The sequence below is a fragment of the Chelmon rostratus genome, chromosome 8, assembly GCF_017976325.1.
Source record: "Chelmon rostratus isolate fCheRos1 chromosome 8, fCheRos1.pri, whole genome shotgun sequence".
Lineage (NCBI taxonomy): Eukaryota > Metazoa > Chordata > Actinopteri > Chaetodontiformes > Chaetodontidae > Chelmon > Chelmon rostratus.
In genome coordinates, this window is record NC_055665.1 from 15046750 (window position 1) to 15063120 (window position 16371).

Genomic DNA, 16371 nt, shown 5'->3' on the forward strand with positions numbered 1-16371 from the left:
CTTTCAGCATTGTAGTTTTAGCCGAAGATAGAAGGACCTAGAGAAAATGGAAATTGGGATATGTTTTTACTTATATTCCAGCCAAACCGAAAGAATGACAAGAATATGACTGCAACAACATTTCATCACTCAAGAACATTTTACCATAAGTACAAGCAAGAAATGGCCAAAATGTAACACCAGAGACAACAAATTTTAATAAATGAAAATAAGATGTATTAGTACGATAAAGCCCATATTTTCACAGGTTTTAAGCCATTTATTATAGTACACAATTTTTAACATTACAGCTGACCACTTTCCAGAGTAAGGTGTCTGTGCTAAGTCTTTTTAAAAATGGGTTCCTGCGTTTTAAGGTGCAAATACAACTATACTATATTACTTTGTGTTCATTATTTGGCTTTTTATACTCCCCTGTACAGATGTGACCTTTGATTTTAAGGGTTACCAGTTACCTGTAGAGCAACAATGCCCAGACAACGATAACGATGTCATCAGTGTGAATGAGAAAACAGCCACGCTGACAGCTGTCTAGACAAGATGTGCTACAGTCTCCGTTTCACATCCCAGTATCCATCCTGATGTTCAGCCGTCATGGAACAGTAATCTTTCCTCTCTTTTGTTCTATAGGGCTTCTCGTGACCCACCGCACAGATATTCCTGATGGAATTATTAAGGAGCACATCCTTCCTGGCTTAGAGTTGACCCTTCATCACAACTTTATTAAGGTGACTTAAAATAAATTGAATTATACTCCTGTCCCTTATCTCTAAAATCAAATACCTCACAAAAGAGAGTTTTTGCTAAATGTTTGCCCTTGAGGAGAGTTTGACTCTATAATATAACAAATACATAGCTCACATGCATATGCACTCACACAAAACATACGACAACATAGAAATGTATTTTCCTCATGCGTCTTTTTTTCCAGGCCTGGTTATTGCTATTGAACTCCATGTGCCCTGCTGCTCTGTCTGCATGGCGGAGTCCATCTGCCTCATTATGCTTAAAAGCAGAGACCTAACCACACACTCTTGTATTGTCAAGGATGGCTCGTGTTTTTGTGCATGTGAGTGCGCACATAGTTTTGTTAGTGGAAGAGGAGATAGACAGATGGTTGCTGGAGGTCGGCCACCATTGTCACCTGCCTGTACTGGTCCGCGATCATGTGGTACACCTGTCAACTATAATGTCATCATCATAACAACCGACCAAATGTCACCAGGCTCTGTCAGCGGGAGACTGTTCCCATCGCAACGGGATCTTTTATCTCAAAGGTGTCTGTGCTGACAGTAGAGATGAGTGGTGTGCTGGAAGCTTCTATCAACATAATGTGCTTACGTCTTCTGCTTTGTTGCAGGGGCACAGCACACACAAAACACAGCAGCAAGCATACACACATACACAAACACATTATTGCTTACCGTCCTATCCTTTTCATGGTCGTAAAACCCTTGGATGACTCCACCGGTCACAGTTCACCAGGAAGTGGAGATCTATGAACCCCTCATTCTCGTGCCTTATGTCCTGGTGTTTCCCTGGCAACCAGAGGGACCGGCCTATAATACATACAGGTCTGTGTGTGTGTCTGTGCATGCATGTGTGTATTTATGTATTTACGGTGAGATGTATTAGAGGCAGTCCTGAATTCAGAGAGTTTGTAAATGCATGTGCTTGTGCAGAGCAGGTAGAGCTGGTCAGTGAGTGACAGTCATGTTGCCGTGATGATGAAAGGAGTAACAGCGGGGAAGAGACTGTGATTCATATAGCGGTTACACATGATCCTCTACATATCACCACAGGATAGGTGAATACACGCACACACACACACACAAACACACACATACAACCGACCATGGCGTGATACAAGACAGTTCAGGCAATGTGAGCGTGTTTTTCATTGTAATGTTTCTAATATAAACTGAAGAAACTTAGGTTCATCAAATCTAATTATTTATTAAAGACTGTAGCAAAGCTCGGTTAAAGTGGAAACGGACAACTTTTACACCCCAGCAGCTTTTCCAAGTGGTGTTACTGTTGACACCACTATCACCAACACAAGCGGATCACTTTCTGTTTTCCTCCGAGCCCAGCAACTATCAAAAACATGATACACTGCATTTGTTCACAGATTTCCATGAAGAAACAATCAACATCACTTTGGAAATAAGAGAGAAGAAAGACACATGTTCGTTAGCAGTAATAGAAGAAGAAAACATAAGGCAAAAAAGCACGAGTTCATTCATTCATTTGTTCTACAAAGGATGCAACAAAGCAGATGGAAACATTGCCTGACTGGATCACCAGTCAGCCTGGGAGATCGTACCCAGTAAAAAGAAAGACGTATCTAAACACAGATGGTCCCATTACTCTATAGCCATTACGTTGTGCAAGAAACACTTCATAATGATAGGTTAAAGCAAAAAAACTCTTCTCCCAAACCCTACTGTCTACCCAAACAGTAGTACAGCTTACATCGGTATAATGGGTACAATGATAGATGTCCTACACTGATTCACAGCAACACCAAAATAACAGCTATGTGTACGTGAGAGAATTGAAGCAGAAATATAATAGTACAGCAAAATGTGCTTTCCTTAGTAACTTCCATACTTTTTTATGCAGTAATTGGTAAAGTAATTCTATTACGTGAGAGAAGTAACATGTAACTGTAAACAATTATAAAAGTAACTTGCACAGCACTGCTGAGATGCCAGGCTGCCTTTGTGTTTTAGCCATTTCTGCCTGCCTGTTCCGTGTTCTGTCAACCTGCCTGTGTTTGTCTGTGAGTCTGTCAAGTCTTTGTGCCTTAGCTGTACCAGATTTATTTGCCTCTTTGGGCTGCCTTCATGTTTCCACAGTGTGAGCCTCTTTAGTGACCACAGTTTTGAGCAAAAGAGGATTTAAGGGAGTCAGGTCCTGTTTCCCGTTTTCCAGTCCATGAAAGTGACCCCTTGACTTTTCCCACTTCCTCTGAGTGTTATATCTTTCTTCTCTTCTCTTGTCTGTCCAGATGCAGTCTGCTGGGTGGGAGAACATCATGCTACCCAGTTTACCTATCTTCCAGTAGTCAGTCCAGTTTCAGGGCACCTGGACTCCCCACATCCAGGGCCAGCCCTTCTCCGTCAGTCAGTGCGACCTCTGAGATCTCTCTCTTTTTAAACTACCAGTTGGAAGCTTCTTGATAAATCTCCATATCAGCATTTGGCCTCCAGGTGTTTTAATTATAGTCCAAGTTGTTGTAATGTCCACATTTGTCATGGCATTACTGAGGTGGTGATTTAAATTATATTATACCACCTTTAAGGTGGTATTTAAATTTAGAAGCCTATAACAACATCACTCCCATCTTTAGCCCAGTTATATTTTAAACTTTCTAAGTAATTGTTTTTTGTTAAAACCAGATACTGGGTGAACTTTTTTGGTGAAGGAGGGTAGAAATGAGTGGAATTCAGTTTGCAACGTTGATAAAACTACAACTACTACATCATATTGTTTTACTTTGTCTTGTTTTTTTTTACCTGAGTCAGTGCTTGCCTAGCATCTCCACATCCTCAGTACAGCACTTTTTATTTCAGCACTCACACACACTGTTTCACTAGTGTGTGTGTGTGTGTGCGTGCGTGCGTGCGTGCGTGCGTGCATGTGGCTGGTCTTCAGCTCTGCCCGGTTTAGCCTAAGTCTTAGAGTTGTGGAAGCACATCACTATCCCTCACTTACTTACTGCCAACTCCTTTCAGAGACACCTATGTAGACATTTTCATTTAATGGGACCGAATGCACACAATAAATGGCTCATTAGGTTATGGCAATATGCTTTCTGCCCTTTCTGTTCAATTAACTTTTCTTATGCCAGTCCATTAGAGACAAACATGGAAGTAATGTTAACATTCCATTAGCGGTACTGGATAAAATTATTGATGCATGCCTTTGTTGGTCTAAGATATCAGATTACAGGCTCTTAAATGTCTACCTGATACATTCGTGCGTTAGTGTGCAGTCAGCTTCCTGGGCATTAAAATCTAGCACACCTCCACTGTACTGCAGCCCCTTAATTTATTGAAATCCAGAAATGTTTCATGTAGTTTTCATGCTATGACCTAAGAAGGGTGGCTAGCACCCCAAGTTAAGTGGACTGTACATATATTTCCAGCCAGGCAGTTTAACCAAAGGGGATGATTATTGTTAAAAAGAACCGATACAGTTGGTGAAATACTACTCATATGGTCCTTGGAGAGCTGACTGCTGCACATGAGTAAATTCATTGTCCTTTTTCTATAATGCCATTTTTTGTGTCTTCATTTGTTGAGATCAGATGCGTACTCTGCATGTGGAAGTGTTAGTAAACCTTGGTGGTTCAGGTTGCCATGCAGGTGGGAGCAGTGGGTCCTGGACAAACGCGTGTCACCATCACCACAGAAGCCGACCGGTACAATATGAGCTCCATGGCAACGTGAGCCGCCCACACTCCCCTCAGGCTGTGTGTGTGTGTGTGTGTGTGTGCGTGTGTGCGTGTGCGCGTGCGCACGTGCGCGTGTGCGTGTGCGCGCGCGTGCTTGCGTGTGAGTGAAGGAGTAAGAAAGCAGAGGTTGTTAATTGACCTATTTTTCAGACTGTTTGGTAGAATCTGGATGAAGGGAGAGACGATGGGGTTTTTAATGATGCCACAGGGGAGTTGTGCTTTGCTCCCTCCTGTGACAGGACTTCAACTGTTGCCACTTATGCTGACATATCTGTGCTACCTGTAACTCCTCTGCATACTGTACTCACAGCCAGTGCCTAGTGCCCCTTACGCGTTCAATTCCCAGTTCAACCTTTCTTTTTCTCTCTGTGTGCCTTTCTTTCTCTGTTTCTTTCTAGGTTTCTGGTTCTGAAGCGTTACCCTCTGTCAGAGTGTCACGGCTCATTGTATATGTGGCAGCTCCCAAGACATGGCCTCTGGCCCCATGGAGGAGAACGTGGACAGGCTGAAGGTGGGGGCAGTCAGCCAGTTAGACCCTAGGAATGGTCAGCAGCTCGCTAACAGTGTTACTCATCTGGCAAAGTCAAAAGAGATATTTTTAGCAACTTAGCCCGACTCCAGAGTTGTCTCTTGACATCAGTACTCTGGGTATATTTTTATATTAACTTTGTGCATGTGTGCCTGTTCAGTGGCTGCTTTGTCAGTATTAAAACTTCAGGGCCCTTACCGTCAGCCATCAAAGGATGAGAAGAGGCTGAAAGTGGGCTGCAGCTCCCATGCTTTTTTGTCTTTGCCCCCCCCTTCCTCCCCGCTTCCTCCTCCTCTATCCGGTCCAAGCCCTTCCCTCAGTCCCAGTAGCCCACAAGTGCAGCAAGTTTCTTCATTGAGTTTTATTTCCTCTGCTGTTTTCTATCTTGCCTCCCTGGTACTGGGGCTATACCTTCTGCTTATCACCCTGATGCACTCAGAGACAGGTGCTGAGACTTGGGCACACACATACACAAACACACAGGATTACATTAGAATTTCATATTCATTTGAACTCTGTGCATTTACCCACCCCCCTCTTTCCACCTCATTCCATCCCTCCCCAGTTACTCGCCTGAAAAGTGATGTTGGTTTCCATAGCAACTGTTTATGTCTGTATCAGACGGGAGTTTCCTGACAGAAAGGATGCCGAGCAAGGGGAGTCAAAAGAACACACACACACACACGCCCACATGCATTCATTTGTGAAACTGTTGATTAGCAATCAGCATGTGCTTCACACTGACTATTTTTAATGAGCTCGGAAAAAGCTGTTGATTGGGTGATTCCGACAGGACTAGGCTTGAGTATATTGCAAATTGGACATTCAAGTCAAATTGTTTTTTTGGGCAGACATGATGTAACGTAAAAACAATGTGAATCCCTAAACATTTGATTATTTTTTTATTTCATACTGAAGTACCATCAATGAATGTATTTACATGCACACTAGTATCCTGGGTCTATGGGTTTTTTGAGTATTCAGGTTATGTTTTGAGCAAGGAAACAGTGTGCACATGTAAATGCACACAATGATTGCAGTGATTGTTGTGGCTTACGATTGATTACATAGTGATAAGTGGACTGTATTGATCAAGAATTCTACATGTTTTACATTGTTTTTAAGGATGAATACATACGTGCATACAGTAGTCATTGCATGATTGCATGTTAGGCCGGTGATTTACGTTTCAAATGGGAGATTTTATGCAACCTGACGTGTTTGTGTCTGTCTCTGTGCTGCTGTGGCACTCTCTCACTTTCCAGTGGAATGTAGGTCAGGTGGACAGCAGACTATAAATTGCTTATTGTAAGTGTGTTTGTGTGTTCCCTTCCTATCAAAAAGAGCGCACGGATAGATAGGTTGCTGTGATCCTGCGTTGGAATGAATGGGTAAAGACAATGGAAGAACAGAAGGAATGAATGGAGATAAACTTTTGTATCATCTCCATATAATTGTAGCACAGCTTTCGACTGCATCATTTTCACATTTTTGCAAGTATTGCCTGTGTACTTTTAAAATACATCCTTTATAAATTGTTGCTCAAATACATAATTTATCTCCTTGTTTTTTTGTGTAAACTACCAGTTGAAATATGCATGAGTACACTCATCAAATGCATTTTTCTAGCTGCAGAACTTTTCTGACAGGGGAAATAATCCATTTGTGCAAACACACTCAGCAACAACTTGGCTAGCCAAAACAATTGAGTGGCATCTGGCTAGTGATTATATATTTACATTTTCTGCCATGTAAACTATTGACAGGAGTCCTAACACAGTATCTCTCTCCTCCATTAGGAGCTAGACTGCAATTAGCCAACACAAAGCAGTGTGCTCAAACATTCTCAGTGGGTTGAAACAGCCTGTGTTTACATCTTCTCTCTGCCACCATGTTTTTCTCCCTCCAACTCATGTCCCTCTATCTCTCTACTCACAGCTTTGCTAAATGATCTGAACAAATATATTGGCACTTTTGTATTTTTACCACCAAAAAGAGCAGCACTATAAATTATTTATCTCTGTATCCATCCTCACCCTCCTGTAATTTTCCCCTCCCTCTTCTGCCCGTAGCATAAAGTCAGGGTGTGAAGCTGCAGCCAACAGCATGTGACCAGAAGGGGGTGCAGTTTCACAACCTCACATACCTCCCAGAGACTCCTCAAACTCCTCTTCATCTCCCTAAATGTTCTTTCACACACGGTGCTGGTGGACACACTCACAGGGCGCAGCCTATTTAAGCTACATGGTCAGAATAATTAATGCAGGAAATTATCACAGATGCAGGAATGATTAATTTCAAGCTGTGACAAAATGACATGACTGATTGTTTTTACCAGGTCGCCAGGCTTTTAATACTCACGGCCATTCAGGGATAGCATCCATCACAGTGACCCTCGCTCCTGCAGAGGTGTGTGTAGTGTGTGTGCAGGCTGTCTGTTTCTATGTGCTTGCATGCAAGCTTGTGTGTGTGCATGTGCATGGAACGAATGTCGTTAAGCATATGTTTACTAATTTATCAACTTTGTGACTGCAGAGCCCAGGGGCCTCTACTCCAACTGCCTCTGTGAGATAGTGAAAGGTATGCAGCAAGGCAGACCCACCCTAAACCTTTACAAACACCCTGATGTAACCCACGAGGGACACACACTTACACTCATATTTCATCATATTTATCTCCTTTTACCTAGACATGGTAGACGTCCAACCTGTCCAAGCAAAATATCTTTCTTTTGCTGTTTGTCTCTTTTGCCTTCAGTCTCTCTCTGAGCAGCACAATGTGACTCTTGTAGGCCAGTTTAAAATGATTTTCACGTGTATTTCTTGTTTCCATGCAGCATAAACATTCTTGTTGCAGCAAGACACTGTTTACCGCAGTTTATCAATCAACCAAACTTTAGTCATATAACACCTTTCAATGCAAATGCAATTCAAGGTTCTTTGCAAGCAATTGACACAGTGTAGGGTGTTGGAGACCATATATATATATATATATATATATATATATTATGAATGCATTTTGCATTCATAATTTTTTAATCCAGTAGTCAGTTGTTTTTAATTTTCCAACCAAGTATCAATAGATTTGTGTGGGTGTGTATATGTCTTTGCGTAAGGCATCTAGGAAACAGAGTAGTGAGTTTGAAGTTTTCCATCAATAAGCATCTGCTGAAGTGTCCTTGACCCTCACTCTCTACCTGTACCTGTTCCTAAAAGATTCAGTACATTGAACCCAGAAATCAGGAGTCTGTATGTCATGACCACTGCGTGTTGTTGTCTTGTGTGCCACAGATGCCATCTGCCCTGTGAACCACGCTCTGGGTCAGCGTGTGATGGGACACGGCTCGTCACTGTGGACTCCGGGGCGTTCTGACAAGTGGCCCAGACAGGTCGTTTCCATGGAGACTCATGGGGTCAGCCAGACTCTGTTCAGGTCAGTTAATTGTGCACTGGATGCTAATGATGTGTAATGGCTCTGTCCTTGGCAAAGGAGAAACTCAAATAAACACTGTGTGTGTGTGTGTGTGTGTGTGTGTGTGTGTGTGTGTGTGTGTGTGTGTGTGTGTGTGTGTGTGTGTGTGTGTGTGTGTGTGTGTGTGTGTGTGTGTGTGTTTTGAACTCTTGGTCTCTCCAGTGTGCTTTGTGCTTCTGTTTATGGTTTCATCCCTATACAGTGTCTCTCGGCCCTTTGTCATAGGGTGCTCTTCTGTGACAATCTAGTACAATAGTTCCACTCTCACAACACACACACACACACACACTTCCTCACCCCCACACCCTACCGTACACTCTTTTAATCTCTTCACAGTTTCTTTCTTTCATATCACTTTCTCATTCTACAACTTTGGTTTTGCTCAGATCAATACTGTAAAAACTCATCTGGCCATGTCTCTGAATGACTTTTCTGCCCTTCGCTATCGATCCTCCCATCCCATCCTCCTCTCTGCCTCCCACTCAGTGATGACCTGGCACAGATGACTTCAGCTTTTGACAGCCATGTTTTTTGGTGTCCAGGCTTTGTCTGCAGGACAAGGAGTTTTATCCGTTTTATCAGTGCCAAAGGGTCCCACAAACCCCTACACTCCTCTTCCTGCTATCCGTGTCTGTCTGTATCCATTTAAACAAGAGCATGTACTGCACTCCAGTAGCAAAAAACAGGAGAGCTTATAGCAAACCCAACTGTTGCTCAGATCAGACTAGCATTTAACCAGGTGATTCAGAACAGCCTGAAAGCATCTTGGGACAGTGGTAGTCTACCACAGGCTAGAGGGAGAACAGCAAGAGAAGTGGGGCTAATTTAAAGAAGTAAGGATAAATGCAGATGTGGACAGATAGACTCCTTCATCACACAACCTGGCACTACTCCATTCCAACCCGAAATACCTGAAAAAAAGCACCAACACCAAAATATCAATAATCACAAATATTAAACTAAAGCACGTATGGACCAGAATAGACCAACATCAACTAGCCGGCTCAGCTAAATGCATCTTTGGTCTTCCTGCTTCTGTTGCAGGCTGAAACGTAGCACTTCAGCGCCCCCTACCGACAACTTAACATTTTACAGTGCTGAAAAGTGTCACCACACTTTAATTACAACACTACTAACAAACATTCAGGAGGAGGCTGTTTCCCAGCTGCTCTCCACTGACCTTCTCATTTCTCTCTCTGAGCCTCTCCACAGGGTCAGCCGCCCCTCTGCCTCAGCTGCTCCCAGGTGTCTCAGAGACGCTGTCCTACCTGCCGACGTTCCGGGCCCTCAGCCTAGTGTTCAATTTACTGCGATGGGTACCAAGGACAGGCTCTCATCCCTCAAGCATACTGCACCAGAAAGGTCCCACACACAGTTTGTTGCACAGCCTTTTACAATTCTTCAGAGTGTGTTTAAAGTCTCATGAGTACCTAAAAGGAATTTCAGCAATTTAGTATGAAATCTGTGCATCTACAGCCTTCATGTGAATTAATTCCATTTGTCAAAACAAGCTGTTTGGAGTCTCTATCTGCTGCCATTACTTGTAGACTTCTCATTTTGACAGTAGAAAAAATACTGTATGTCATTGTTAATAATTTTGAATTATTGGATTTTGGAAAATGTTATTTTATTTTTACAAGTAATATGTTTATTAGTTAATTATTATGTATTATTAATCTGAATCTGCAAAGTATTTTGCAACTAAAGTCATCAAATAATATACTGGAGTAAAAATCTGCCTCTGAATTGTAGTTAAAAATTGTTAAGTACAGTATTTGAGTATATGTACTTATTTTGACCTCTTATCTTGACCACTTGGCCATTCAGACAGCCCACATTGAGCAAATTTAAGATGAAATTTTGAGACATTGTAACCAGGAGACGGATTTCAGTTCATGTTTGATACATTTTTAGTTATTTGGCTTGAAATTGAATGTGTTTACATGACCATGCAGTGACCGCTATACATGTGTTGGGTTTATTGCCACAGCTGTAGGCTGGACGATGTGCTGCCTGTGCCCTTACAGGAGAGCTCTTCAATAGCACTGGCAGTCACCACCTCAGTGGCCAGGGTTCAGACCACATAGAATGTAACTTATTGCCAGGTTAAAGGTCGCACCAGCTGAAGAATAACTGAAAACCAGCAGGGACGATAAGGCCTACAATTATTTCTTACATCACATCTCACATTTTTTTCAGCACTTCCCAGCAGTATATAGGAATAAATCCTAATTTAATTAGATTAGAGTGACCTGGACCGGGATAAACTGCAAGAAATGGATGGATTAGCAAATTAAAGATGATTAATGCATTTAAGTTTTTGATAAAATCTTCATTGCCCATGATGAGATGATGAGCTTCCTAGCTACAGTAGCTAGCAGCAGTGAATGTTTGCTACAGGTCTGATGGTGCTGAAACTCCACACTGCTGCACGCACAATCCACTGTCACAACAGTCCATCTTTTTAGTTTGGATTATCTCCTGGCAGCCAGCACTAACATTGCTGTCTACAGCAAGCAGGAGGAAATATTTTTGACTTCTGAAGAAGCTAACTTTGAAGGTTTAAAAAAAACAAAAAACAAGATCATACAGCAAGACGTGTCTGATAACCATTTATACAGCCTGGAAAATGGCTGTGATAACCATTAATCCCGTAGAACACATTTGAGAGTGCAATTTACTGGCTGAATTGTTTAAAATGGCTGTGGCAGAACATAATGAGTGTACATTATATACAACATTTATCTATTGGTCAATCAGTAACCAGGAGACATATAAGTCGTTCCCATTTATCATGATTTATTTGTAAGATGTGTCCAATATACAAGCAAGACAAGAAAAATGTCACCATAGCAACAAAAAGTTATCATTCACTCCCTCTCCTAATTTAGTTTGTATTTAGTGTGCAACTCAATGCTGTCACATACAGAGCCTGTGGAAACAGCCTACATGTTCACAAGCCTAAACAACAGCTGTGAGTGAACTGTAGGACACATTTTATCTGACTCATGTCTAACTTTTTCCTCACTCCTCACAAGCTAGTGTGATTGTGATCATGTATTTTTTGAAACTTCACAAGAATTCATCCCACATAATCGTTTTCACATCATTTGAAAGCATAAGTAAATTCACAACCTGGCTGTTCATTATGTCATTTAGTGTCACATCACTGCGTACTGTGTGTTTTTACAAGCATCAGGAAACCGAAGCAGAGCCAGCGACGACTTTCCCTGAATCAGCCCTCATTCAGACTGAGAGCGGGCCCTGAACCAACACCACCAGCTTTGGAGCACGCACCGATGACATCACCGTCAAGGTTAGCTTCACCGTGGCATTAACTTTGAAGACACATCAGTCAACATTCAGGTATGCAGAGTGCAGCTTTTACAGACTAAAACTCAAGGTTAATTTCAGCCACAGTGAGCCTCCTTTCCTACAACTGGTCAAGTGTTTTCAAAAGGAAATTTGCATAAATCTACAGTGCCAATAAACTGTTGAACAATAAGGCTCACCTCCCTATAACTATTCGTGCTTAAGCATCGAGGGTGTAATGCAAACAAATGCAAATCACTCACCGCAAAAAAATTCTTGAGGTCTCACATCTGTACAATTGGGAGAATACCAAAAGCCAGAGTCCTCAAATGCCCTCATCATAACCAGCAAATGTCTAAAGGTCCCTAAACTGACATGTGTCTTTCACCAGACAAATGACATCTTAGAACCTTCAAGAGATAAAAAGAACTGGATGACAACCATGCAGGATTATTTTTACCAAAAAACAACCTAAGTTTATTAAGAGACAAGAATTAATATGTGGTGTTGGTGGGGTGTCAGCAACGCCAACCTTTTCTCTCTGCATAATCTGTACTAGAGACTTCTTATATTACATGATTTGTATTCCCGCTCTCCATCTCCTCATTGCAGCATCAGCTCCATGGCAGTATAGCTTGATGTCCAAGCGCTGTTCATTTTCCTCAACAGTGTCCAACCACGTCAGGTCAGACTAGTGCTGTTTCCTCCTGAATGAGCAACCTGATAAAGGACAGAGAAAATGGATGTTTAGTTATTTTTTTACCGATTTGTGGAGCTGTGGATTGTATTATAACAAATGTTTTGTCCACCCTATTTACATCAGTGAAGATGACTAAATATTACAAATGCCTCTCAGATTAACACAATACAGTTGGCGGGCAGAACTCGCTATTAATCTGTAATAAGTGGGTTCTCAATTAATCAATGAATAGTATGAAGAATTTCAGAAAAGACCAGGTGACATCTTTTTGTTTTGACTAACAGTCCAAAACCCAAAGACAATCACTTTACTATTAGAAGACTCTGGAAACCAGAACATGAAGACATTTGAGAAGCTGCAACCAGAGATACTTCTCTCACACAAAAAAGGCTCATCAATGAGTAACTGTTGCACATTAATTTTTTGCTGAGTGACTAATTATTGCAGCTCTAAACACAGCTGCAGCCGTAAACTACATGTAAAGCCTCCAAAATGTCATCTATTTGAATTCATTTATCAGAGAATGAGATGCAGGAAAAGCCAGGAAGTGGAGTGTGAGTTGCTGGGGTGGTTTTGCAAAACTAGTTTCCGAGGTTGAGGATGAACATAAACGCTCAATTCTTTAAAAAGCTTTGAATAAAAACTGAATATTATAAACTTCAGGGGTAGGATTTCATGTTAGGCTGCTGTATTAGACTGCATCATTATTTAGCTGGGTGTACCAAATAAACTGGCACCTGAATGTTTGTTCTTGTCGCATTTACAGAGAGAAACGACATTAATACTCTAATGGGGATTAACAGTACAAAACCAGTCAATGCAACAGGGAAGGTCAGTGACAGAAAGATAACGAAGCGAACACTAAAACGTTGCTTTCTGACTGAATCTCCTCCAAAATGTGTTTTCACTGCCAACAATTGCTGCTGCACCCATAGTAACTCAAAGCTGAGCACACTGAGAGGCCCTCTGTTGCCACGGCAGCAGTGTGGGTGGGACGGCGAGGGCATTGATAAAAACAAACCTTGACCTTAAGCTCAACCAATTCAGTGACACACTGTATACAGCATATCATCATTTTCTTCAATGTTCTCACTGCTGAAGCAACTCTGATGCATCTTTCATCAAAAACAACAGATTAATCCAGTGTGAAACTATTCTCTGTTGGACTCGCTCAAACAAGGTGTAAATAAAAGTCTGAATGGAGAAGCATGTGTGCTTGCAGTTGACTGTGTAGAAATAAATCAACAATGATGAATTTCTGTCACAACCACAAGAGTCACTGTATGCCTTAGTTGACACCCCGTTCATGAAGAATACAATGAAAGGGCAACACAAAGGCAATTTACAATTAACTTTTTTTCTTTTATCTGTCAGTTTGAGGTGTACTGCTCAGCAAAGTTTGATTCTTGACCCCAACAAAATACTTGTGTAAAGTTCAGGTTTGATTATCTCCAAATTTTATAAAGAAATTCTGTTAGTCTCTCTCTGGCAGTGCCAGTTGTCATGTCCATCTTAACCTGTAGGGGGCCACAGGTCAAAAAAAGTGCTGCAATGTGTCACCAACCACTATACTTCTGTGCTTTAATACTGCCAGAGTTTGTGCCCATGTCAGTTTGGGTCTCAAATTTACATGTGTACTGGCTGGGTTTGTGTCTCGGTTTTAGGCCTGTGCAGGACTATTGCACAGGGAAGAGTAGTATTCAATTAAAAAGTTTCGCAGAAACCTAAAACTGTAATTGGTAAATGATCTATTAGAATATGCATAACATGTACACACATTGATAAACAGAAAAATGCATGCTGTAAGTGACATTTCTACTGTATGTATCCATTTGCATTTTTAAGGTTTTCTCATGCATGTGTGAAGCTATATGTATATTCAACATAAACAGGTAGACAGTTTCTTTGCTATGCATGCACTGGTTGTCCTGTACCTTCTGTAAGGCGAGCTTTCCCTCCTGTAGGCTGGCACAGGACTGTGGAACAGCCAACACACAGCACTACAGTCTGAGCGTGACTGAACACTGTGGTTATCTTGTAACAACCTGCAGACAACACAAACACATGGAAATCACTGGATGGTACAGCCACGGCACCATTACACTGAGAACAGCCAGCTGCCAGGGTGACCATTGCATTATCATGTGTGTTTCCTGGTGTGTCCTTGCAGCTGCTTATGTAAAGGAGTCACTTCAAACTCATTTCACAGACAGTCACAAGTGTCGCTGTATGCCTTATTTGACACCCCAAACATTAAGGAAACAATGAAAGGGCAACACATAAAGGCAAATATTTTTAACCCAAGTCTGATGTAGACGTGGGAGAAGTACTTTTTTTTTTTTTGGACAATTTTGTACATTAATTAAATGATAAAATCACAACTGAGTAGAAAGCAATTATGGCAAAAGCCCTGCCCCTAATAAAGTTTACTCAGATATCAAAACTAAGTACTGGGGATGGATTTTCTTTATTACTCTGTCCAAATTATTATTTTTTTATGCATCGCCATGAAAGTTAATTTTCCTCAAATAAGTCTTAGGCCTCAGAGTACCACCGCTATAAAATGACTAGCTAATTAGTTAATTTACAGGCTGCCACTTGAACAAACTTACCTGGACATTTGACGTCCATGAAGTAGGAATTGGGACACTGTACAAGTCGTTTTTTCTTGTGTCTCCGCTTTTCCTCCTCGGGGCTCGGGTGCAACAGATCCTTTGCGAGCTGAAAGGAAATCACAGACAACTATTTACCTGATTTCCAATTCAGTTACAATCATCTACACAGCCTGGAAATGACTGTGATAGAAAGATAAATTACATTTCTGGTCACGTTTAGCAACTTTAAAACAAGCTCGTGGAGCGCAAAGGTCGACGTATTCTACAGTTTTCAAACGGGAGGAAATATGATAAAGTGCTGAGAAGAAACGGATTAACATTTTTGAGTAATCACAACCCAAAATATCTTAGAAAATTGTGTTTTTTTCCCTCCTACATAAATAAGCATGACTGGTAGCCACAAAGACAGCAGCGTGGGCTGCCTTGCTGCACACGTGTTTCGCCATATTGCGTCCGTTTCCACGTCTTTATATTTACGTTAGAGAAGCACGAGGACGTCGAATCCAACAGAGATAAAACCTTATTTTACAAAGTGTCAAATTAGTCCGATAAGTATACTTTTAAACGACTAAAGGCGAGCATTAAAAACCGTGGCGTGACTTACTGGCATGTCTGCGTGTCTGGACGCTCACCGGAAGATGATGCTTGTGACGCACCGGAAACTTGTGGCAGACGGACAGAGACGCGGCGGAAGTGATTGTCCGTGAAGTAACAGACGCCTCTCTAATGCTTTGGGCTGAGATACGTGATTTACTGTAGGAAAAGGCCTGTTGTGCTCTAAATAAATATTGCATTAACGATAAAAATAAATAAATATTCTGCCTTGTTAAGCGCTTTTGCAATTGTAATCAAATAAGTGCAGCTGGTAGTACAACAAAAAGAAGGATTTTCATATTTGTACGTTTCCAAGCAAGTGATGTCTCTGTGAAAGTCACTTTAGTACCAATATAAGATAAGATTAATTTCCTGTAGTTAACTGGTTCACTGGATCATAAGACAACTCTGACTCATGACCCATGCAGTGTATGTTGAGCTTTAGTTTGCTTAACAATAGTTCTACTAGTAAGTTGTAGATTTTAAGTCATGCAAACAGTAATGATTTTCAATTACAAATTGCTTAAAATACACAACCAGGTCAAAAAGAAGCATACTTCAGTCTATTAGAAATACAATTTAAATACAGGAAAGTTTTACAAGTACTCTTTTTGTGCATAATTTAAAGTATGTTTGACACGTAGTTTTTAAAAGTGCACTTCTACTTAAATGTATTAAAACTAATATA

General features: G+C 41.2%; 1 protein-coding gene and 2 non-coding genes across 3 annotated transcripts; all 3 read right to left on the reverse strand.

Annotated features, from left to right (window-relative positions):
* Positions 1 to 11239: 11239 nt before the first annotated feature.
* rps27.2 (ribosomal protein S27) lies at positions 11240 to 15739 on the reverse strand. The gene is made up of 4 exons (XM_041941733.1): positions 15694 to 15739; positions 15087 to 15195; positions 14409 to 14519; positions 11240 to 12494 (listed from the first exon to the last, which is right to left on the reverse strand). Exons 1-4 carry the CDS (start codon positions 15697 to 15699, stop codon positions 12466 to 12468), a joined length of 255 nt encoding a protein of 84 aa, XP_041797667.1. The 5' UTR covers positions 15700 to 15739; the 3' UTR covers positions 11240 to 12465.
* LOC121611101 lies at positions 13683 to 13814 on the reverse strand. Its single transcript, XR_006007078.1, has one exon. It is a non-coding gene; the product is annotated as a small nucleolar RNA SNORA13 (small nucleolar RNA).
* On the reverse strand, positions 14631 to 14762 carry LOC121611103. Its single transcript, XR_006007080.1, has one exon. It is a non-coding gene; the product is annotated as a small nucleolar RNA SNORA13 (small nucleolar RNA).
* Positions 15740 to 16371: the final 632 nt, after the last annotated feature.